Source organism: Mirounga leonina, unplaced genomic scaffold (genome assembly GCF_011800145.1).
Source record: "Mirounga leonina isolate KUSES-001 unplaced genomic scaffold, KU_Mleo_1.0 Mir_165, whole genome shotgun sequence".
Lineage (NCBI taxonomy): Eukaryota > Metazoa > Chordata > Mammalia > Carnivora > Phocidae > Mirounga > Mirounga leonina.
This window is the reverse complement of record NW_023270415.1, coordinates 23,539,128-23,564,106: the sequence shown is the minus strand read 5'-3', so window position 1 is coordinate 23,564,106 and position 24,979 is coordinate 23,539,128. Positions and strand designations below refer to the sequence as shown.

General features: G+C 46.6%; 1 protein-coding gene across 1 annotated transcript; it reads left to right on the top strand.

Moving 5' to 3' along the window:
• Positions 1-24,602, top strand: SBSPON (somatomedin B and thrombospondin type 1 domain containing). Its single transcript, XM_035011342.1, has 5 exons — positions 1-274; positions 9,910-10,104; positions 18,626-18,716; positions 20,347-20,523; positions 22,894-24,602. Exons 1-5 carry the CDS (start codon positions 61-63, stop codon positions 23,009-23,011), a joined length of 795 nt encoding a protein of 264 aa, XP_034867233.1. The 5' UTR covers positions 1-60; the 3' UTR covers positions 23,012-24,602.
• The last annotated feature ends 377 nt before the right edge of the window (positions 24,603-24,979 follow it).

Sequence of the window (24,979 nt, the reverse complement as noted above, 5' to 3'; positions counted from 1 at the left end):
GACGCGCTCACCACTCTCCCGGAGCTCTGCGGCGTGGCAGGCGCCGCCGGAGCGCTGGCCATGAGGACCCTGTGGATGGCGCTGTGCGCGCTGGCGCGGCTGTGGCCCGGGACCCTGGCCGGCTGCGCCGAGGCGGGGCGCTGCTGCCCGGGCCGGGACGCCGCCTGCTTCGTGCTCGGCTGGAGGTTGGACAGGGTTTACGGGACGTGCTTCTGCGACCAAGCCTGCCGCCTCACGGGGGACTGCTGCTTCGACTACGCCAGGGCATGCCCAGGTGGGTGGCGGGGCCCGGGGAGGGGGGCGGGGGGCGCCAGCCCTTCGCCAGCAGCCACGGGGTACAGGATCCCACACCAAGAACCGCAGCCCGGGAGCCAGGATCCCCCCGGCCCCTTCCATCCTGGCGTGTCCGGACCGTCTATCCTGGCCTACCCCTCACCCCTCCATCCAGGTACACCTCCCTCCATTCTAGAGTCCGCCAGGCTCCTTCATCTAGGTGCACTCAGCTCCTACCCCCCACCCCATCCTAGAGTCCTCCAGTCCCCTCTCTCCCTCCAGGTACACCCAGCTCCATCTATCCTAGGGCCCTCCAGCCCCCTCCATCCAGGGATCCTCCAGTACTCTCCATCTACACATAGCACTCCAAAGCACCTCTCCCCATGAGAACCTGGATGGAAGGGGCTGGAGCTATCTGTTCTCCTGGAAGTGTGTGGGGTTCAGGAACTCCAGCCTGATAGGGCCCCCTCCTACCTGGAAAGATGGCATGTCCTTGGGCCAGGCTCCACTGCGTTCATTCTGTTAACCTTCAGGGATCTTCAGGGCCTTGTGAGCCGTGCAAAGGGAAGGGATGTGTAATTACCCCACTGGGTGCCCAGGGCTTGCTCTGGTAGGGTACCCACTTCTGCAGAACAAGTTCTCAGAAGACCACAGCGGTCCTCACTTCTGGACTCCAGCATGTGCCACAGCCCCTTTCTCCCAGGAGGTGTTTGATATGCTCGTTGAATTCAATTTTATCTCTATAGCATGATGAAGGTTTTTATCTGGGGGTTCCTATTATGTTTTAATCCTGCTGGTTTTCCTGTAGGGTCAGTCTTTTGCATCTTTCAATTTCCCACAGTATCACAGCCCCTGGTAAGGGCTCAATAGATGCTGATTTAAGTAAATTAAAAGATGAAGAAATGGTGAGTATAGTCCTAAAGAACAAGGTTTACCTGAGAGAAGCCAGCTCTAGAAATAAAAGTAACCTTGTTCCCTGCTCATATGCCTCACGTATGTTAGGGTTTGGCCTCAAGGATCCCCGCGTTGATATCCACGGCGTCTTCTTGGGAGAATAACCCGCAGGTCCGTGTCATTATTCGGGGAATCGGATGCCCTGTCGAGAAGCTGGAAGAGGCCACCAGCCAGGCAAGATAGCACCCAGATCTTCTCCTGAAAGAACACAATTGAAAAACATGAAGATTTTTTTGATCCTGTTTGAAAGCTAATGATTAACCTACAAATATTGATCCTCTTTTTGATAAGCCTCTCTCCCTTTCCTGCTTCAAGGCCAGGGTATTTTACTACTCAAGTAAGGTGAAGAGTCAGTGTTTTAGGAAATGCAGTGCCCCCGGGCCCAGGGTCCCCAGGGTGTCCGAAGAGCATTCGATGCAAACTCCTGTCTTCCCGTAGACCAGATAATGTGCCCCGCCCTGTGGGAAGCACAGGGCTACAAAGAAGATGAAGACACAGTCTCTGCTCCCTACGAGTTCACAGTCAAGCAGGGGACTACCCCTGCGAACCACCTACAACATGCTTGGTGCCCAAATGAGGGGTCCAGGAGGCTAGGAAGGGAAAACTCGGAAGACCCAAGGGATTCAAGGAAAACTTCCCGGAGGAAGTAACATGCAAGCATGGTCCTGGAGAATGAGCAGGAAGTCTCCAGAAGGGGAAGGAGAATTCTAGCAGGAAAGCATCACGTGGTCACTCGCAGCACCTGTGGTGTGGGAACTGGGCTCGGTCCTGAGGCTATGCTGGTGGACAGGGCAGGAGGCGAACCCAGCTGGACCCGGAGAGACTCAGGCACGGAAGAGGCATGCGTAGAACAGCCCTGGGTCATGAGAAGAACTGGCTTTCCAGTGAGGGATGGCAGAGTCCTCAAAGTCTTCATTTGGTCACAAATAAATCCTGTCTTTTCGGTGCAGGAGGTTGAACTGTTCAAGCAAAGAGCCTCTCATTGGAGCGGGGATGTGTTGGGTAAGGAGGAGCAGAGAAGAGATGACCTGACCATCTTGGGAAGGTCTCAGCAAGGAGTCCCGGCACCTTGGCGCCTGAGGAAGAGCTGCGAGCAAGTGGAGGGCATGGGAGCTGAAACCAGAAAAAGAAAGGAGCCCAAAAGAATTTTTAAAAGGAGCATATTCAGCCTAAACTGCCCTTCCCCAGGGAGTTAGCGGAGGCCCTCAAAGGCCCTCGAAGAAGCAGACACGGGACCGAAAAGGCTCCTCGTTGAGTAAATCCTCTGCGCCTGGAATTTCTGGGGAGGAGAGGAGAAAATAGAGACGGTTGGAAGTTGGCCACTTGGAGGTTGGCCTGCTTGCTCTGCCGAGCTGAGGGTGAGAAGGGGCATGGCAGAGCCAAGATGCTCCATCTCCTTAGCTCCGGCCAGGCGTCCTGGCTGTGCACTCTCCGCTGGTCTTGCCGGAGCGTTGTACAGACTCGGGAGCTGGGGTGTCCCAGGGCTCTCCCATCACTAAGTTAACATGAATGGGCAGCACAGGGACGTCTGAGCCCATGGCTGTCCGACTTCGGGCTGCCATCTGCCACATCTGCTGTGCATGGTTGATATTGATTCCTAAATATATCAACATTCGGCAGCTCAGGGCCCGCCAGTCACTCCGTAGACATAGAACCATTCTGCCCCTTAGGATCTCTTCTCCTTACCCAATGTTATGTTACCTGTCGATGCCATCTGAAACCTTTTTGACTGAAATTACGTTACATGTGAACCAAAAAGCTGTGTCAGTAGAACTAAGAATGCCTTATTTCTCTGCCTTCTGATTTTTTTCTTCTTTGTAAAGACTTTTTTTTTTTTTTTTTTTTGGTGTAGCTAAGAGATGAAATACTGGAATTTCTTTTTCTAAATAGGACTTTTTATTTTTACTTAGTCAAAATAAAAATAAGTTATTGGATCTGTGGAATTACTGAACTGCCAAAAATATCTGTTCTGAAACAAATGATCTCAGAAAAATCTCATTATGATGTTGGTATTGGTTTCAACACCAATTATATATCTCTATACCCCTCCCCCCCCAAAAAAAAGGAATAGAAAATTCTCCATTGGCTGTGCCTGACCAGGGGAGAGGTAAAGGAGGACACAGATCCAAGTTACCTGCCCTGGACGAATTTCTTAGAAGGCTTCCTTTATTAGGCTCACGACGCCCCGGTCTCTAGCTCATCACCTGGGTTCCTAGAGCCTCATTCCAAGATCATAGAAACAGTAGGCTGCACTGGATTTTTTGATGAGCAAATTCAGGAAAGAGTAATAATGAACCCAAGGGGAGCAGGGCAAACATTGAGTAGCCCATGTGAGCCAGTCTTTTCATGTAGATTTCCCGGGGAATCTAGAAACCTAACTGGCCCAAATCTGCTAACCACATATCTGGAAGGAGAAAGGGCAAGTGTACTGGAAAATATGGGCTCTAAAACTCATGCAGAGGAAGGATGTCACCGTCTACGGTGATTTAGAAAAGTTGAGGCTTTACTGGGAACCATAGCGGCCTGAGAGACAGCATGTGGCTTCCCCTGCCTTTGTCTCTGTAGGAAAAATGAGCAGGGCCTGGCGCCAGCATTCAACATGACTTGACTTTGCAGGCTTGGGCCGCAGCCCTGGGCATTCAGTGGAGGAGGGTAAAGTTGTTAACCCTTCTGCCACACTTCCTCCGTGCCAGGCACCTCACAGTTCTAGTCTTACTTAAGTCTCCCAACCCGCCGCCGTGGTCATCAGAGCACTGGGAGGTTGGGAGATTCATCCCAAGTCATATGGCTAACAAGTGATGGAGTGAGATTTGAACCCAGGAACTCTAAGTCCAGAGCCCTTATGTTTAAATGTTATGCTTTGACCCTCCAAGGACTGAGGCTTTATGAGAAGCTGTGTACTTGGCAGGTCAAGCCCCAGATAAATACTGGTAGAGTGAGTGAGCCTTCTCTCTCCTTTGACTGATACTCCTCAAGGGCAAAGAAGTGTGTCCTGCCCCCCCTGAGAGCCATGGTGGTGTCACTGAATTATGTTTGTCTCAATAGCCCTAAGGGTCATTCCACCAAGGGGATGTTATCTGTGGCTGCAGAGGGCGCCCCCAGCTGGGCTGGAGCCACTTGTCCTTTTAAATACGACTCTTTCCTTCCTTGTCTGCAAAATATGTTTGTTGCAGAAAACTTGGGAAATACAGAAATGCACAAAAGAAGAACACAACTCACCTGGACACTGACTACCGAGTAAAAGCATAATTATCTTTGTGATTTGTATGCCCTTTTTCTCTGGGCTTACATGGTGTATAAAATTCTGTTTTTTTCTAATGAGGGAGTCCTTTTTATTGTCCCTCTAGGATTTCATGAACTTGTCCAGTTAATATCTCAAAAGAAAACAAAAACCCACTGGGGGTCAGATAACATGGTTTCTGCAAGAGGAAAAAAATACTTGATCATTTTATTGGAGCTTTCAGAGGGGGCGGTAAATAGGCACTTGGGCAATGTAGTCTCATTTGACCTTCAGGGAAGATTTGACAAGATTTCTCAGAAAAGGGGATACATGAGGAAAGACAAAAAGGCCTATGACATTTAAAATCATGTTACCATGAGGGGTATGTGTGTGTGTGTGTGTGTGTGTGTGTGAGAGAGAGAGTGAAGGGGCTGTTTTATTTTTCTTCCGCAGAATGTCAAGAAACAAAAGCTATTCGTAAATGCTACTGGTGTGGGTAAAGTGCAAGAAGAATATTTTCGTAGCAGTGACTTAGGACTATTTGAACTTAACAACGTGAGGGAGAAAGCACTTGCTCGTGGGTGGCCTTAAACTTTTAGGGGGCAAAGAGCCAAGCAGGCAGGGCCAGATCCGTGATTAGCCAAGGAGACACTGCATGAACATGAGGGCAAGGTTTTATATTAAGACGAAAGAGCCCAAACTCTACGTAGGAAAGGAAGGATCAGCTGTCAGCTCAGTTTGTTGCTGTGAGTGTGTGTGTGTGTGTGTGTGTGTTATCATCAAGAAAAAGAGTAGAAGATGGGTTTTTTAGTTACCTTTTGGCACCTAAGACTGAGGATAGTGTGTCTAGTTCTGGTTGCTCCTGCTCACAGAGGCTGTGAATGGACCTGGAGAGGGCCCACTGGTAATTCTGAGGCGGGGGGTGGCTCTAGAAAGATGGGTCCCACAGCTAGAGTCATCAACCTGAAAGGTTCCTGCTAGAGAGGAAAGGACACCTCCTGAGACATGAAGTCCCTGAGCTGCATGGATAAGATAAACATAGATGGTTTTTTTTTTACCATATTCTGAAATTCTTGAGTGAGGGAAATTTGGATCAAATAAGAGGAAATACCGCTCCATGCCACTGATAATAAAATGAAACAAGCTTGTTATTTTCAAGATGTGGTACTGGCAGGAGCTATAAATGGATTTAAAAGCATTTGAAGGATTTGTGGCTGCCAGGAGAGGCTGGGATCTACATAACCTGAAGGCACAGAAAGCCACGCTCCTTCCAGGGACACCTTTTGGGGCCGCCATTGCCGGGAGAGCCCAGACAGCTCTTACCTTGTTAAGAATTCCCATATTTTTGGGGCACCTGGGTGGCTCAGTTGGTTGGGCGACTGCCTTCAGCTCAGGTCATGATCCCAGAGTCCCGGGATCGAGTCCCGCATCGGGCTCCCTGCTCAGCAGGGAGTCTGCTTCTCCCTCTGACCCTCCCCCCTCTCGTGTGCTCTCTATCTCTCATTCTCTCTCTCTCTCGCAAATAAATAAAATCTTAAAAAAAAAAAAAATTAAAAAAAAAAAAGAATTCCCATATTTTTGGCTCTGGGAGCTTCTGATTTATTTTGCTCCTGTCCTTTAGCCGGCTTTCCTTTCCCACTCTGGAGCCTTAGTCAGTGCTTTGGCTTCTAACTAATGATATGAACCAACCAGAATCTGTGTCAATGTAGAAAATTTGTTTAGGAAGGAGGAGGAATTTGTCCAATGCCATTTCTTTCATTCACTCATTCATTCAACAAATATTTATTGAGCACCTACCATGTGCCAAGCACCAGGCACGAAATGAAAAGCTCAATGACAATAAAAAAGTAAATAAATATGTAAACTATGTAATTATGAATTAGGGAGATATTAGAAAGCAAGGAACACTGAGCTCTGAGAGGAAGTAATTTTCAGGTGTGGCAGGTGGGAGGCTGGAGGTGGCACTGGGAGAGTCCTTAGATAATCTGGCCAGAGAAGGACTCCCTGAATAATTCATCTGGGACTTAAAGGATGAACCAACCCCAGCCGTGCCCCATGTGAGAAGAACATTCCCATCAGAGGGACACACGGCCAAGGTTCCGGAGTGTGAGAGAGTTGGTGTAAGGAGGCCAGACTGGCTGGAGCTTGGAGCAGGGGGGGCACCTCCAGGTGGGAGGGGAGGGACACAAGCGGGCTCACCCAGCACCTTGTCGGTTGCAGCGAAGAGTTTGATTTTTTTCCAAATTCAATAGCAATGCACTGAGAGAGTTTTAATTATTATTATTATTATTATACATTTAAAGCTTAGTGGAAAATCTTTTAAGGTACTTGTACTTGGATATGACTGGCCATCCCTGTGAGGACATGTGAAAAGGTGCTCTACTCTTGCTTTGGGCAGATTCCCTACTGAAATATATAACGTATTTCTCTGTTGTTGGCCATTCTCCTCGTGGTTGTGGTAGGGACATTTGATAACCAGAAAGCTCTTGAGGAAGAGGGACTAGCCAGAACTCCAGAAAGGACTTGATAATTCCTTGTACTCTGGATCTATCCATTATCTCGTTTCCTAGTGAGCTGAGAGCCAGGCTTGCCCACCGGGCCTAAAGCAGGAACTTAGGGATCTATGTCTCTGTTCTTTCTGTGCCTACTTCTCTGTCTCTGCTCTTATTGCACTTCTTGGGACCAACTCCCAAATAAATTACTTGCATTGAAATCCACGTCTTTATGAGTCTGCTTCTGGGAAACTCCACCTGAATATTATATTGAGTTTAAACAAAGGAAAAAAGAAAACAGCTTGCCGAGCATTCTGGCATCCGTTAAGCCTAAGCTTCTTTTTCTTCTGAAAGGGATGGGATGATGTCATTAAGTCCTAACCATTAGGACTTTGGGAAGCTGGGATGAGCTTGGAGTCAGGGATGATCACGTTGCTCACTAGGTCTATTGGCCTCCAGTAATAACTAGGGAAATGTGAAGATTGAGAAAGTCAGATTTTAAGAAAGAATATTTTGACATGCTGGCTATAGATGTGAATACTAATGGAATAATTCAAAGGAAATGTGTGTCATGCAGCTGTAATATATGACTTGAGATGATAAATCTGTCAGAAGTTCTCGTACTTCCCCTAGCCTCTGTGGCCAAAGATCTCTTATGATCTATGATGAATTGCACTCCAAACAATCAGAAGTTCACAAGTTAATCATGAATATAATCTTTTGTGTAACATAGGAATAAATACCTCAGATTCGCCTTCCAACTCGAAATATTTTTTGGAACCCCTTTATACTTGTATAATTCTATGTGAACTTTTTTTCATTTTGTCTTATAATGAAGCCGTCAAGATGATGCTCAGGACCCAGAACTTTCTGATTTTCTTTATGAAGCTGTTAAAGTCATGGATTGGAAATATGAGACATAGCATTTTCCAAGGTCAAATGTTAACTGATAGGAACAACAACTGATTCAGTGATTCTGTGATTTGGGGATGTTAATTGTGGAGCAAACCAAATAAAATAAATAAACATTGCACATGAGACACAAATGTTGAAGAAATACCGAGAAACTAGCTTCTTTCAGAAAACTGTCCCCAGTATCATCTTTTACCGTATGGATAGAGTGTCTTCAAACCGAGGCCATATTACTAAATTCTGAGTTAATGCCACGGCAAAGTTGTATTCTATAGTGATGTCCAATGTTAATCTTTTTTTTTTTTTTAAGATTTTATTTATTTATTTGCGAGAGAGAGAATGAAAGACAGAGAGCATGAGAGGGAGGAGGGTCAGAGGGAGAAGCAGACTCCCCGCTGAGCAGGGAGCCCGATGCGGGACTCGATCCTGGGACTCCAGGATCATGACCTGAGCCGAAGGCAGACGCCCAACCGACTGAGCCACCCAGGCGCCCCCAATTTTAATCTTTGAAATAAGTGTCCCGTTTTGTTTTTTTAAAGTATAATATTAAGCGTCGTTCAAGGCCAACACATCAGGGCAAGACTAACTAGGCTCAGGGATGAAGAGATTTGGGTGACAGAGAGAGTTGTTGGAAGACTTAAGGCCAGAAGGAGTGCTTCTCATTCAGCTCCTAGCCCAGCAGGCAGTCTCTTTCAGTGTGGCTCTAGGGCCCAGTGAAATCATGGGATCATGAAAATAAAAGGGGAAAGATCCACAAGAAATGACAAGAGCAGAAAGTGGCCTGTAACTGATTTTCCAAAAGATGTGTGTGTGGCAGGTATGGGCGACAAGTCTCACGTGCCTCACCCTTGCTTCCTTACCTACCTGATGTGGGACGCCTGTGAGTTTTTAGATGATTAATAAAAGCATGTTTTAAAACAGTCTGAAGTTTTTGAATTACTGACAGATGTTTATGTTGTATGGGACCCTTTTCGTGTCAGGGTGAGCTGCGTGCTGCCAAAGGATTGGTCTTCCAAAATCCATGAACCCTAAAGAGAGTGTGCTGAGAGGTCAAATGAGTTTTCAAGTACAAACTGTCAGCAGTCCAAGTCAAGATTTCAGAGAAGTTAGAGTGCTTTTTTGGTGAAGACTCTGTAAGCTTGAAAGTATGAGGATGGTAGGGAAAGTGGGTCACATTTTGTGGGAAGGAAAGAATTTGGGCCTCTAGTTCGGAGGTACATCTGTTGTTTTCTTATTCTTTTTCTTATAAACAGTCTCAAGTCCTGAAGTAATTCCACTGAAAAACTCATTATATTCATTTTAAAAGATTTGTTAGGACTTTCAATGGGAAAGTTAAGTATGCAACCACATAGATTTTCCAGTCATGGCCAGAGAATTGTCACTATAGCCAAATTCTTGCCCCAGACCTGCCCTTCATGCCCGACCATGAAAGCCCAGTCTTTACCTCTGTAGGCTCTCATTGCTCTTCGGCAAACCCAACTCTGCTGTGTAGGGGTCTAAAAGCCATGGAGGATGAGAATAGAGCGCCTAAGAGAAGTCCCAAGTCTAGAGGTCCTTTGGGGTGGCCCTAACCCATGACTGATGGAGAGACACACTTGGGGATAAGAAGTGACCTGGGCATTTTCTTTTACATTTTTCCCTCGATGCTTTCTACAATGAATACGTATTGCTGTTACAATAAAAATGTTCTGGTAGGGGAGGATAAAGTTATAATCAAGGAACTGTAAGAGCAAGGATCTTACCTAAGCCCACGGAGTATGAGGAAGTGCCCGAAGGCGTCACTCTCTTAACTCGGGGGCATCCCTGGCTCAGACCCACCCTCATGACCCCAGAAGAGCTGCCCATCTGCCCCGAAGAGGTGCGGGGTACCAGCTAACCATCCCTGTCCACTGAGCCCTGCTGAGACCGTGCCGCCCTCCCCACCCCACCCCACCCCCCGGGGCGCAGTCAAAGCGCGGTCTGCGAGGGCTAAGCTCGGCTGTTGGTGTTGGCGGCGCAGCCTGGCGGCGGCTGGGCTCACCCAGCCGAGAGTCCCATCCCCGCCGTGCTGTTTTTCAGCTCGCCCGTGCATCGTGGGGGAGTGGAGCCCCTGGAGCGGCTGCGCCGACCAGTGCCAGCCCGCGGCCCGCGTGCGGAGGCGCCGGGTGCGGCAGGAGCCCCGGAACGGCGGCGCGCCCTGCCCGCCCCTGGAAGAGAGAGCCGGCTGCCTGGACTACTCGACGCCCCAGGGCCAGCACTGCGGGCGCTCCTTCGGTACCGAGGGTTTCGCGGTGGCCGCCTTTGTTGTCTGTGTTGACTTTGCATGTCGTCCTCCCCTAAAAGGCCATGTGCCGGGCGGGGGGTGGGGGTGGGTGGGGAGTTCCGTGCGCGGCGGGGGAGTGGGATGGGCCAGGCCACCCAGATAGGAAGCGCAGGACGTGCCTGATAAAGAAGTGAGTGTCAGCTGCATCAGGGCCTCCCTACTCCACCCTCTCCGTGGTCGGTGTGTTCTTAACCCCGGGATGGCCCCCCACTTCTGTGTGTGCCCTCCGCGGAAAGGACACGTGCGTTGTGATGCTTGGCAAACTCAAGCTGGCGACAAAGGACTTTAGGTAGGATGACAGTGTTTCACACCGGATAGTAAGTGTCCATAAGGTAAGTATTCATCTTGCACCTTTAATTCCTGGGTAGTCAGGTCGGCTCATCACACACGTGTGAAGGTAATAGAAAAATTATTAATTCCTAAGCAGTGATAAATTATTCTCATAAAACACCTGCTCCTCCTCTCCAGCTGACTGCACTGGGGCTGATGTGATCAGATTTGTGATTTGAAAAGATCATTCTGGTTGTGGAGTGGCCAGTGGAGGGGCCAGAATTCCGCCGATGAATGAGTCGGGAGCTGTACAAATCTCACAAAGAAATAAGCCAAAAGACCAACACCAATGTGTTGACCTCGATTGAATCTGATAGCCGCAACACTGACTTCTCAGGATAACAAAGGTCAGGTGTTTTTCATAGGAACTTGGAAATGTTTATACCAATATGACACTCATCAAGCCATTTTGCTCCTTTTTTTTCACTCTATGCACAAATATTTATTAAGAGTCTACTGGTTGCTGGGCACTGGGCTGGGTGCCAGGGTTCCATTGGTGACATAAGCTGATGTGAGCCTGCTGTCATGCAGATCGCGGTGTGGTGGGGGGTGGGGGGTGATAATCATGATCTTAGGAAATCAGTCCCAGAAAATTACAGCTGCAGTTTGGTGCAGCTGATCCTGAACAAGTGAGTTGTCTGGAGTTATGAGTGTGTGTAATAAGCTGATTTCCATAGGTCTTGGGGGAGGGGGGGAGCCACAGGAGTGGAGAAGGGAAGGGACTTCCCTAAGGAGGGGGAGGTAAGGCAGAGAAATGTACAACTTCCCAGACAGAGACTGGCATGATGTACCAGGTAGTCAGGTATAGGGGTTCGAGGGATTTGAGGGCTGATGTAGGAAAAACCGGACCACAAGAGGCGGTAATCCACAATAAGCTTTTTTGGTTGGTGCTTGGACAGAGTTGCAAGAGAAGCGGAAGTCCAGAGGCTATGGTGTGGGGACCACCATCCAGAGCGGGAGGAGAGGAATCTGCCAGGGGCTCTGTGTCTAGGGGATGGCAACTAAGCAGCATGGTCGGGAGTCTCTGGGTCAGAGAGTTTTGAAGGGCAAAGGGTGGTAGCAGCTTGGGGTCTTACAACTCCAAGGCTTTTTAGCTCATCGATGGCAGCAGATGCCAGGTCTGGTTTCACAGGGTATGTAAAGCAGGCAGGGCCTAAATGGCTAAAAATCTGCTTGTTTGGCAATTTTTAAAACAATTTGGGGGGCGCCTGGGTGGCGCAGTTGGTGGAGGGGCCGACTCTTGGTTTCCATTCAGGTCATGATCTCAGGGTCATGGGATCAAGCCCTGCATGGGGCTCTGTGCTCATTGGGGAGTCTGCTTAGGACTCTCTCTCCCTCTGCCCCTCCCCCCATGTTCGCTCAAGCACTCTCTCTCTCAAAATAGATAAATGAATCTTTAAAAAGAAAAACAATTTGGATGCATAAAAATTTGAGTTTGCTGCCAGTAGGCTTTGGGGCTAACAGTTGTCAGCCCGCTGTGCAGAAGTAAACAACCTAGAGACCATCTTGGGCTCATCTCTCTAACCCCGGGGAAGCAAAGGCCCATTTGCGAGGCTGAAGGAAGGCCGGAGTCTGGGGAACACAGAGAGTGGGGCTGGCATTGAGAGGGGAAGCGTCTGTCCTGAGCTCTGCATTTAGGATTTTGGTCTTTATCTTAGGAGCCCTGGAGAACTACTGTAGCATTTTCTGATGTGGTCAGATCTATGGTTTGAAATGATGCCTCTGGTAGGGGAGTGGCTAATGGAAGGGCCAGGGGGGAGGTGTCTCGTGGACACGGCAGTCAGATGAAGCTCCCAGGGAAATAATTTAGTGCTCCCAGAAACAGTCGTGTAACAAAACCACAATCAGCTCACGTACTCTGCAGAGCACGACAGAAAAGGCTCGGGGAGGATGTCGTTGTAGGACATTATTGGTTTTTTCGGATGACTCTTAAAACCTATAGCTGATCTATCAGGAAGCAGCTGCTTTGCTCATTTACTGGGTCTGGCTGCTAGAAAGGAGATCGTAAGTACGTTTGACTCTTTAGGGCTACACCAGTCTGTCACAGAACCCCTTTGCAGCCCCGTATCTCTTTATAACAGCATAATGCAGGTCACGGGAAAAGGGACAGGAAGGTCAATGAAGAGGACGCTATGGAACATGGGCCAAGGGCACCAGGGAGCACTGGGCCCACACCCTGCCCCCCAGGGTTCTCGTCTCTGCATGGAGGTGTCCTCTCCTCTGTCCTCTGGGCAAAGCCCCCCGGGCCTGTCCATCTCCACATGTTCTCGTGTTCCCAAATTACCCCTCTCACCCACACTTCCCACCAAGCTCCAGTAAGAGGATTTTATAAAGCAGCAGTCTTCATAGGTGACTCCCCGCAAGGTGTTCGTGACTTAGAAATAACACCAACAGGATAGATCTGTGCTCAGTGGCCGCCTTTCCTAATAAGGTGAGGTAAAACCCGGTTTGGGAAGAGAGGAGAAATCTCTCCTGGCATTTGCAGCCCTGACTTGCGTTCCTGAGATGCACGTTCCTATGGTAATTCCGTGGAAATGATGACTGCTATCACAAGCTGGGCAGGGAAGACAGGACCCCTCGAATATTCCAGCAGGGTCTGCCTCAGCTGGGAAATTGTTAGAAAGGCAAGTTCCTCCGGCCTCACCCAGACCCACGAGATCAGGGTCGCTGGCGCTGGGCTTAGCACAGTGCTTGGAACCGGGCGTCCAAGGGACTCCGCTGCTCACCGATGTTCCAGAAGCGCTGCTCTAACCCAAATGTGGGTGCACACCTCTTCCCTCAGCCCTTGACTCATAGCTGGATCCCTTACATGCCACTTTCCTGAGGGCAGAGGCCCCCAAATGCAAAACAGGGGTTTAGTCAGGAAAACGTGGGGTAAATCAGACCATTTTCTCTAAGGAAGAATTTCTCAGAGGCTTTCTTATGCTAATAAGCATTTTCATTCTACAGGAGGGAGATAGGATATGCGATGCTTTCCCACCTTATTGGATTAAATGGCCCCTTTCCCCAGGGGATCTCACCGAATCACTAGTGTTCTGTGGAATACACCTGGGAAAATGATGGACAACAAAAGGAAACAAGAGCAGTGACGCGAAAATGCAGTTTGGTGGATCACCCTGAGCCCTGTGTCACCGCAGTTCCCACACATTCATTTACGTGGGTCATTCATTCAAGGTTCACTGAGCATCTACTACAGCCAGCGCTATGCTGGGTTCTGGAGATGCAGACTCGAATACCGAACCTATCAGCCAACTCCAGCTCAGGGTGCTGAGCGAGCGCCGTGATAGAAGGATGGGCAGATTGGTGTGGAGGCACGGAAGAGGAGCACCCTCCTCCACCCGGGGCTCTCAATTGGGCTGCGCGGCCACCTGTGCCCGCCTCCCCGCTCCACTGGACTTGCTGCTGGCAGGGCGGGAGGCCTGGATGCAGGGCAGAGCAGTCCCTCACAGCTGCAGGGCGGAGAGCTTTTATCGACATTACTGATTCAGTGCTCATAGCGATCCTGTAGGAGAGCGTGCTTGCTTCCCACGGCCACTGTCACAAATTACCCCAAACGCTGTGGCTTACAACAACTCAAATGTATTATCTCAGGGTTCCATGGGAGAGAAGTGCAACCCAGGTCACCCTGGGCTAAAAGCAAGGCGTTGGCAGGGCCTGCATTGCTTTTAGGGAGGCTCTGGGGGAGAATCCGTTTCCTTGCCTCTTCCATCATCCAGAGATGGTCACCATTTCTCTCCTCAAGGCCCTGCCTCCTCCTTCACAGCCAGCTACATTGCATCTCTGTGCTTTCTTCTGTAGTAACACCTTTCTCTTCCTCTTTTTTTTTTTTTTTTTAAGATTTTATTTATTTCTTTGCCAGAGAGAGCACAAGCAGGGGGAGCGGCAGGCAGAGGGAGAGGGAGAAGCAGGCTCCTCACTAAGCAGGGAGCCGGATGCAGGGCTCGATCCCGGGACCCTGGGATTTTGACCTGAGCGGGAGGCAGACACTTAACCCACTGAGCCAGCCAGGCGCCCCTCCTCTTCCTCTTTGAAGGACCCTTGTGATTACACTCAGCCCACCAAGAGAAGCCGGGATCATCTCCCCATTTTAAGGCCAACTGAGTAGCAAACTTCATTCCATCTGCAACTTTAATTCTTCCTTATGAAATAACATAACATATTCATAGGTCCTGGGGATTAGGGTGTGGAAATCTTGGTGGGGCCAGTATCCTGCTGACCTTGAAAAGCCTCATTATCCTTGAGACCAAGAGGACATTGGAGCTCAGGGAGGTAACAGCATTTGTGAAGGACTTTCAGAATCTAACGCTGGATCTCAGGGCTCTAAATCCTGCAGGGTTTTCCCTCTTGATATTGCTTTGCTGCTCCTGTTATCATTGGAGCTAACATTGCAATTGCAGGTTCTGGTAACTAAGTATAGAACTAGAAAGGCTCTGTGAGACCTGTGAATGAAACAGGATCACCGAAGCTCTCTTATTAATGATCAAGTAGCTATTGAATTTTTTCCATTTCCTTTAATGCAGATCTTGACTCTATCTTTACCATAAAAACAAATCCAAAAAGCCCTATTATTGTATTAGTTGTACATCCTGACTCCTCCTAAAAGGAGATCGATGTGTATCATAAGCTGTATGCTTCTGGGCCGCTGTTATTTGTCACATTTTCATTCTGTTCCCTTTTCCGCTGTATCTACAGACCACTGGTTCTAAGCCTACCTTGGTGACAACCCATTGTGTCAGAGGGCTTTATGAAATTCCCTGAGCAAATTCAATTTATTTTCATGTTCAAAGTAAGTATGCGTGGTGCCCTGCTTTTAGAAGTGGAGTTGTAAAACCGAACAATGGTAGGCTGATAGGACTCCAGAAAAGTTGGCAAATGGCCTCTTAACACAGAATCTATTACATTTGGATATTGTTGCCAGGACGGGGGAAGATGGGGGACCTGGCTTTTATTGCGAGGCTTTGTCCCTGGGCACCTGGCTATGTTCTTCCACACATAAGCAGCAGTGGGACTGAAGGCAAAAATAATTTCTAAATTACTTACCACTCTTAAGTAATGGAAATTAAACTGGGGGGAGATATTAAAAAGTCACGCTGGCTCAGAGACCCCCAAGCAATGTGGCTGCTGGTCTGGTTTCTGGAGGTTTCTAGTTCAAGGAGGAAGTGCCCCCTCTCAGTAGAAGGTGCCACTGAGCCAAGCCAGGGCTCGACGGGGCAGGACACAGAAGACACAAGGCCCGGGGTTCCTGGCTGGCTTTTAGGATAGGTCTTACGTACTGCAGAGGCTTGGCACTGAACGTGGACAGGAGATCGAAAAACCAGAAGCAATCTTCTGTGTTGGGGTCCTTGCTTCATCAGTTACTGTGAATTTTCCCTTCCTTTAATGTCCTTGAGTCTCAGTTTTCTGAGAACACATCAGGGCACCTCTTCACAAAGCTTATGTGGGGACCAGTCACAGAGGATGAGAAGGTACTTTGTAAAGAAGCAGGCTGGAAACATACAAGGTGCTGTCCTAGCAGGCATTAATCTGGGCCCACCGCGAGCCCGCCCCCCACCCCGGGAGCCCCAGGCCCCATCCCAACCCTCCCCCTCTCCCAGGGGGGCCTGAAGGGACACCAGGTAGGGGCTCACAATGTTCCTTTCCTCCTTTAAAGTTACTTCATATTAAGGACACATTAGGGACAGAAAGGGAAGATAAAACAGATGGGAGCCTTGAACATCTTCCTTAACCTCTCTGTGCCACAGTTTCCTCATCTGTGGAATGGGGAAATAATAGGACCTATCCCAGAGGGTGGTTGTAAGAATTAAATGCATTCACACATGAAAGGTGCTCAGCATTATGCCTGGAAACTTAGAAGTGTATCATTGTTAGCTTTCATTATTATTATTATTATTATTATAGAACTTTTTCTAAGGATTTTATATCAGATATTATAATCATATACTTGCCCTTTACCTCCTAACCTCATTTCCCCTCCCTGCCCCAAGCTATATATTAAGTGCGTTGCCTTTGAACTTCTGTAATAATACATGCGGTACAAATAAGGAAATCAAATACGTGTTTTGAGCTAAAGAAACACATCCTGAAAATTTCATAGTTTGACTGGTCCAGTGCCACGTGGACTGAGCAGCAATTGTATTCTTCACTTGCTGAATAAACTCTTAAATGCGTCAGAAGAACAGAAATGGAAACAATACGTGGGAAAGCGAAAATCCTTTCAATGTTTGTGTTCCAGAGAATTAGATCTAAGAGAAACAGTAAGTTCCTAACATACATGCGCTCCCTTGTTCTTTCTGATTCTGTCCACAGGTTTGGGAAGTCCCAAAGCTATGGTCACATTTAGAAGGAGTGGCATGTTCTCTGGAAAACAATTAAACTTGTTAGCGCAGCAAGGAAGGATCTCACAGCTGGGACTCTGAGGGCTAATGCTAGATGGGAGTAATTTTCACACCAAAGAGATTAAGCACCAAACTACGTAGGACAAGAAGGATACCTGCAACTCTCAGGAGCAGGTGACTACCTGGTGTTTGGCCACTCTGGTCTTACGTTCCCTAGTCATAGCAAAAGGCCTCCCTGAGAAAATCTAAAAAAGAATTCGGGCTGCCATCTTGTGGCCAAAAGGAGCCAGTAAGGGGCCAGGGCAAATGAACACGTAGGCTTGACGCATCTGTTTTGCAGCCCTCTTGCCATTTTGCTCACATTGATGATGACTCTGGCAGCGCACGAGCCAACATCAGCTGGTCTCTACCCTTCCTGGGACGGTCCAGTTTCTGAAACGAAAGGTAGGAAGGATTGTTGAGTCATCTCAGCCACAGGGCTCAGTGTAGGAACAGAAGACCACAGGGAGGTAGGGCCCGGAGGCTTGGTGGCAATTCCGTGACTTCATTCACTCATTGAGCCACCATTCGTTGCCTATGTACTTACTGAGTGTGTCAATGTGTGAGGGCCACAGTGATGACCAGGGCAAAACCCTGCCTTCCTTGAGTTGACCCCAGAATGGCATCGGGAGGTTATCTGCAGGTGCTGTACGTACCTAGCATCAGATGCTTCCCCACAGTTAGCGGCCAACAGGAAGGAGGCATACAAACAAAATCAGTGAAAGGAGAGAGCAGAGGTGGGAGGATTCCTGGCTCCCTTTCTTCTCTCCGGGCCAGAGTGTCGGAGTTGGGTTGGGGCTGGGGACAGGGAGGGGAGGGGAGGACCAATCCGACTTTCCTTCCTCACACCGCCCCACCCCCCCACCAGGCTGAGGGTTGACATGGGGAGGATGCTGTGCTGGCCGGCACCAGGCAGTCACCCTGAGGCCACAAGGCAGGTGGGGAAGCTTCCGGGCTGGGGTCGCGAGGACCTTATTGGGGGGGGGGGGCACTCACACCTCTTCCCTTGGTACTTCTGTTTTCTCCTTTTCACATTTCCTCTTTCTCTCTCTGGTGGTCTTTTTTTCTCCTTACATCCCCTTTTCTCTCTCTTTTGTCTTCTTCCTCTGTCCTTTCTCCCTCCTATTCTACTTTATTCTTCCTGTCTTTCCCTTTTCTCTTCCATTTCTCTTCCTTTCATCTTTAAAAACCTTCTCTCCCGGAGTGCCTGGGTGGCTCAGTCGTTAAGCGTCTGCCTTCAGCTCAGGTCATGATCCCAGGGTCCTGGGATCGAGCCTCGCATCGGGCTCCCTGCTCGGCAGGAAGCCTGCTTCTCCCTCTCCCACTCTCCCTGTTTGTGTTCCTTCTCTCCCTGTGTCTCTCTGTCAAATAAATAAATAAAATCTTTAAAAATAAGTAAATAAAAATCTTTTCTCCCTTTCTCCATTCCCTCCTTTTCCCCCTGACTTACCTGCATCTTTCACTACTTCCTCTTGGTTTTTATTTCTGGCCCCCCTTCCTCCCCTTTCACACAGTATCAACTTATTACCAAGGGCAAGCCTGCCTGTCAGAGGCCTGCAGTTCTCCCTGCCCATCGGCATGCACACAAATCTTCTTCGAACTGGGTTCTGGGGACACGGTAACTTGGCCCTGTCCCATTCCTGGTGATGTGCCGCGGCCCTTTGCACTTAGGGATGGGGGGCTCGAGACAGGATTGACATCAAGTTTGGGAAAGGTCGTTCCGAGTACTTTAGGCTGCATGTGTCCAACGCCCTTCTCTCTTTCCTAGTCCCTGCCTTTATAACTACCTCTGCATTCAACAAGGAGAGAACAAGACAAGCTGCCTCTCCACAGTGGTCTACAGTCACAGAGGACGCCGGGTAATTTAGTGTTTTTGTTTTGTATGGTTTGGTTTGGGTTTTTCAGCTTATGCTTTTCCAGGTGTATGGCCAAGTCAGCCCGCAAAGCTTGTCTTAGTGTGATGGGGGTTCTTCTCTTACTTGTTTGTTGACTTTGGGTAAAACATGACTCTTTACCACAAAACTGGGACCTACTTGTCTCTTCCATTTTTGTGAGGCCGCAAAGATTTGTCTCTGAGGTCTCATCAACAAGAAACACGCTATATAAAATGATGGTATCACTTCATCAATCGTACTCAGGATGTTCCTCTTAGAGTCATTAGGAGAATATGGACTCTAGCACTACCTGTGTTTGGTTAATTTGAAAGTGGCCCACACATCAGCTCTGAGAATTTCTGTCAGGACAGAAGGCACAGCCTGGGTAAGCCATGGTTACCTGAAATCCGTTCTTCAGCTGTCAGCAGAGGGACCCCAGTCTGCTGCATGTTCAGACCACCCCCACCATGGCCATGCACTAGCCGTAAGACCCTGGATGTGCTGTCCCACCTCAGGTTTTCTTCTTGAAAAATGAGAATATGAACGCCTACCACATGGCGTTGTAAGGAGAATTTAATGAGAAAATAATGAAGAGATGTCTGGGTTAAGCTGTCTGACTAAAGTTAATTGAAGCTTCGCCATAGAATTTCTTACCTCACTACCTAACGGTACCTAATAAATGGTCTACCCCTGTTAAAGCTCGCGGAAGCAGACCCTCCAATCACTTTCCATCTAACCTAGGACAGCTCATAATTCTATGGATAAGAAACTAGCCCAGTGGAGCTTAATTAGAACCAAAAACACAACATGCAGGAGTTTTACTATGTTTTGCTTCCCTGAAGAATTGTAAAATTATGTTGCTTTTTAGTACAAGACTCTAAAGTATTCACCCATGTCTGGATGCTCCCCCCAGGCCTTCGGAGTCTAGTCACTATAGTGCTAGAGATTTCCACAGTTCAGTGTAAGGTGACACTAGGCTCTGTCACAGAAAAACGTCTCCAGCTTCCCATTTCCTTTTATCTGTGATGCCCAATATAACTTTGATGCTTGGATTCAAGTCCAAACTCATCATTAGCCCAGATCCAGCAGGTGAGCTGGGTGGGGAGCATGGGGAAGGTCCCTGGGAACATCGGTGGGGCAGAAAGTCATGGGTGTCGGGCAGGGCACTGAGGACCAGCCCTCTAGGGGCTCACACATTCTCAGACTTAAGACTCAGCAAGTTCTTACTCCATTTTCTTATTCTTTATCAGCAAAGTTATTAAGTGCTATTTTCTTACTGAAATGTGCTTTTTATACACAATGTGGTGGTTAGATTAGATAGAAAACAGTATATCCAAATTTCTGCAGACTCCTGTTGACCAGGTAACTCAATCAGGGGTTGGAATAGAGCCCCAAGCTTCACTGTAGTTGCCAGTCGGGCACCGTCCATCATCACAGTTCGGCAAATGAGAAACTTTACAAGGCATTCTGTGGCCAGTGCATTGCCTGTGAGGATGCACCAGACCACGTTCTCCAGTCCATCAAATGTCCGTGGGGCTTGCAGGCTTCCTAAGACTTTACAGCGTTAGGCTGTCTCTCATTACGGCAGGGGCAAGTGTCCCGTTTTCTGCTCTAGATACTGTGTGGAGTTCAAGACAGAGTCATTGACTCATCACTGCGCTATGGAAAATCACCCCCTGACTCGATGGATGCAGTATCTCCGAGAGGGGTACACAGTGTGCGTCGATTGTCAACCCCCAGCTATGAACTCTGTGAGCCTTCGCTGTTCCGGAGATGGCCTGGACTCAGATGGGTAAGGGAGGAACACTGGTTGAAGGACGTTCCTTATTTTTCATTTGAAGAGATCTGTCCTGTGTCCCGAACAGCAGACTGTTACGTAGCATATCAGGGCGTGATTTGGGAGTCTAAACACCAAGTAAGGAGAACCCTCTGTCTAGCAATTCCTGAATCCAGGGCCCAGTTTACACTATGGGACTCAGAGGCTCTATAGCAGAGATGAGTGGGTAAATTTGGATATAGGGGTTCATATCATGCTCCCAAATGACCACTGGAAACCTGATCACTCCAAAGCAGTGTTTTGAAAACCACTTGAATCAGAACCTCTTGGGATGCTGATTCAAAAAATTCAGATTCCTGGGGCACCTGGGTGGCTCACTTGGTTAAGCGACTGCCTTCAGCTCAGGTCATGATCTCAGGGTCCTGGGATCGAGCACCATGTCGGGATCCCTGCTCAGTGGGGAGCCTGCTTCTCCCTCTCCCTCTGCCCCTCCCCCCCACTCATGCTCTTTCTCTCTCATAAATAAAAAATCTTTTAAAAAAATAAAACATACAGATTCCTGAGCCCCACTTGAGATGAACTGAATCAGAATCTTTGGGGGTGGATTTTTTTTTTTTTTAAGATTTTATTTATTTGAGAGAGACAGAGATAGAGAGAGATAGGGCATGGATGGGGAGGAGAGGGAGAAGCAGGCTCCCCACTGAGTAAGGAGCCCCATGTAGAGCTCGATCCCAGGACCCTGGTATCATGACCAGAGCTGAAGGTGCTTAACTGACTGAGCCACCCAGGTGCCCTGGGGGTGGATTTTTAACCATCTTTTAGGTCAGGAGTAGGCAGGTAGTCGATAATTTCAGCTTTGTGGGCTCTCTGGTCTCACTGCTCAACTCTTGCTATCACAGCATGAAAGCATCCCTAGACTTTATGTGAACAGATGAGCTTGGCTTTGTTCTAAAAATACTGTATCTGTCGGGGCGCCTGGGTGGCTCAGTCGTTAAGCGTCTGCCTTCGGCTCAGGTCATGATCCCAGGGTCCTGGGATCGAGCCCCACATTGAGCTCCCTGCTCCGCGGGAAGTCTGCTTCTACCTCTCCCACTCCCCCTGCTTGTGTTCCCTCTCTCGCTGTCTCTCTCTCTGTCAAATAAATAAATAAAATCTTTAAAAAAAAAAATACTGTATCTATGGACACTAAGATTCAAATTTCATATAATTTTCATGTGTCATGACATATTCTTCTTTTGATTTTCTTTAAAAACAAAAAACTATTCTTAACTCACAGACCACACAAAAACAAAGGGTGGGCTGGATTTGGCCCGTGGGTTGGGGTTTGCTGACCCCTGCCCAGATGATTCAGTCCCACAGCAATGTTTCAGAACCACTGCCCAATGGGAGTAGTCCTAAAACCATGACTGAGAGGGTGGTAGGCTCAGCTTTGCAGGATCAGAAACCTACAGGAATCTATAGATAGTCCAGAAGAATTGACTCTGAAAAATCTATCCCAATCCTATACTCATTTATCAGTTAAATCTGATAATAACACTCTTCCTAAGAGAAGAGTAGACTTCATGCTGGTCAGCTATTGGACAAAGACCAATTTAAGTCACACGTGGATTATGGTTTTAAGTATGTCAGGTGGAACTCGTAAAAATACAGATTAGGAAGTAAAAGAAGGACCTTCCCAGCTAGTCATTACTCCCATAATATATTTTAATATTTAATAACTTGAATTTATGTTTACTAGTCACTTGTGCCTAATAGCCTTTGTAAGGAGTATACCACATGGATAGTAAAGTAGGTAAGACATTCATATCAAATAGAAACCAAATCTTTAGACTTAATATTTTTCTGAATATCTCATCCATATTTTGTCTTTAGGTGAATTTGTAATTGAATTTGTCCTCAGAAAGTACCTTAAACCCTGGCTGAGATTCCAATGACTTTAAAAGTAATAATTTCAACAATCTGGCTTTGCTTTTCCTGCTTCTCCCATTTTTTCATTATGGAATCAAAGAGTTGAGGATTACAAGAGCTCATTTGGGCAGACCCCTCTAATTTAAATATACATGAAACAGGGACCCATTTTCCTTTATGTAATACTTCGTATAGTCAGATCAAGTGGGAGAAATGAATACAGTAACCTCAAACCGCTCTCTCAACAAGAGGGTATCCTCAAATAGAGATTAATTTGTAACTTGTTTTGATGGAACCCCTAAGAAGGGAAACTCAGTTTGTGATCATTTTTTTTTAATTTCAATTTTTAATGCACTTTAAAACTCCAGGTATGATCATTCTTTGATCAACAACAAAACACCTCAATTTATGATCCTGTAAATTAGAATTTTTTGGTTTGCTTTCAGCGTAACTAACATTTTCAAAATATCGTTTCAGAAATCAAACTCTCCATTGGCAAGCAATTGGCAATCCTCGATGTCAAGGAACTTGGAAAAAAGTTCGGCGAGTAGATCAGTGTTCTTGTCCAGCTGTTCACAGTTTTATTTTTATATAGATTGCGATGTAAATATTTCACAGTGTGTTTGTCAACATGCTAAACCTAACCAAGTCATGTGAAGTGCTTCATAAACCTTCAAAAATCATCTGGCCAAAGTCCCTAGAACACTTGTTGTTGCCACACTCCGAAGTAGAGAAAGAAAGTGCACGGGCCCATTCTCAAGATGCCCAGTACCTTTGTTTTTATGTTTACTACATTGAGGACCTACCCTAAAGGTTCCTGTGGTTTTGTGACCTTGGCCTTCTACAGAGTCCTCTCATTCAGAGGTCGCCCACACAACACAGAATGCATGTCCATTTGCACTAAAATGACTACAATATGGTCCATTTATTGGTGAGTAGTTGTCATTTAAGGGCATCCGTGCTTTGAATCTTGCATTCCTTCTTTCTGTTCTGTAATCTCTTAAAAACTTCTCACTTGAAAAAATGTATACAGATATATGTATACTCTCACACGTACAGATTCCCATATATTATTCCATAAATTGTGAAATAATGATTTTAAGAAAATAGTCACAAATGATTTTCACAGGACAAGTTAAGATTTAGTAAGCGTTTTGTAATGAAAAGCCAACAGCTATGTTAAAAACACTTTTTTGAAGAAGAAATTTTCTTTGGTTAATTGACAATCAAATGTTCATTCTAGGTCAATAGAAGTTCCTTAAATGCTATAATTTTCATGAAGAGAATTTTGGCACCGATGAATGAAACAATGCTTTAATTATGAAAATTTTACCATCATTAGCACCTAAGATTATTTCCAAGGCTTAAAATTTGAAGCTGACTAAAATAATCTTTCAGATTTAAGTTTAAACTAACTTCAAGCTTAATTGAGGTAAACTTACTACTTTTTTTCTACAGCATACATTTTCTCCTGTTTGGGGTAGAAGGCAGTTATAAATTACGGAAGACGTGGATTTTATCACAAATGCGATGATCACACACACACACAGAAGTATTCGTCTTCTATTTTATGATTGGAAAACCAGTGAGCCAGAGACAAAGTGGCTTAAGGATGGGTTATTCTGCAGGTCAGCCAGAGCCCACTCTCAGTTTCTCATCCAGGACTCACTCAGCTTCGATGAAAAACCTGACTATGCCAAAGATAGCTGGGAAAGCTAAGTCCTTTTCAATTCTGAAACAAATTTTAAATTTAGGGTATTTCTCTGGAGAACTGCATCTTAAAATTTAAACTCCTGCAGTTTCATTTATATAAAATATTATTCACTAACAAATGATTTACTAAAATACATATTTCTTGGTACTTACGCGTAATGACAAGAATGACAATAGCAGACTTAATAGGGCTGGAAAAGTCCCTAATATTTAATGCTGAGGGTAGCAGTATTTCTGACTATATATTCATTTAACTGTCAGAGTTGTTTTTATGGTAAATTCTTCAGGGATTAATAATAAAAAATTTGAGTCTCATCAAGGTTAGGACCTTAAACTGTAAGTTCAGTATTAACATTTTAAGACCATTTCTAACCTTTGTAAAGCAAGATTTTTGAAGATATATCTGGGTAATTTTAACGTTACTTAATTAAAATTTTTATACCAGTTAATAAACTCTCTGTTCACATTTTTAAGAGGTCTTTACTTGTTTGACTTGAAAATACCAACATTTTCTGGACTGGTCAGAGAATGAACAAAATTTCACCAAAAACAAAATTTAAAAAACCCCTCAGAATTGATAGGCATACATATGGAGACTATCAGCCATAAAGCTGCTGTATTTATGGTTCCAGGGTGTGTTATATCATTTAACATATTTGAGTTGTATAAAATCATTTTTCACCTTATGTATTTAGTTTTTAGTGCTGACCATTTATTACTTTCACAGTGAAGTATATTTTTGTTATTTCTATTCTTGAGAACAACTTCATAGGCTAGAAGACTTAACTATTAGTGTTTTTTAAAAGCTTGTTATTAATTCTAACGGAGTCCTAGGAAACAGTTCAGAACT

What these genes read in the sequence shown, in the direction of transcription:
- SBSPON (XM_035011342.1), top strand. Translation starts at nt 61, where the DNA reads ATGAGGACCCTGTGGATGGCGCTGTGCGCGCTGGCGCGGCTGTGGCCC. An exon ending in CTACGCCAGGGCATGCCCAG is followed by an intron (nt 275 to 9,909) that starts GTGGGTGGCGGG and finishes GCTGTTTTTCAG; the next exon opens with CTCGCCCGTGCATCGTGGGG. An exon ending in ACAGTCACAGAGGACGCCGG is followed by an intron (nt 18,717 to 20,346) that starts GTAATTTAGTGT and finishes TTTCTGCTCTAG; the next exon opens with ATACTGTGTGGAGTTCAAGA.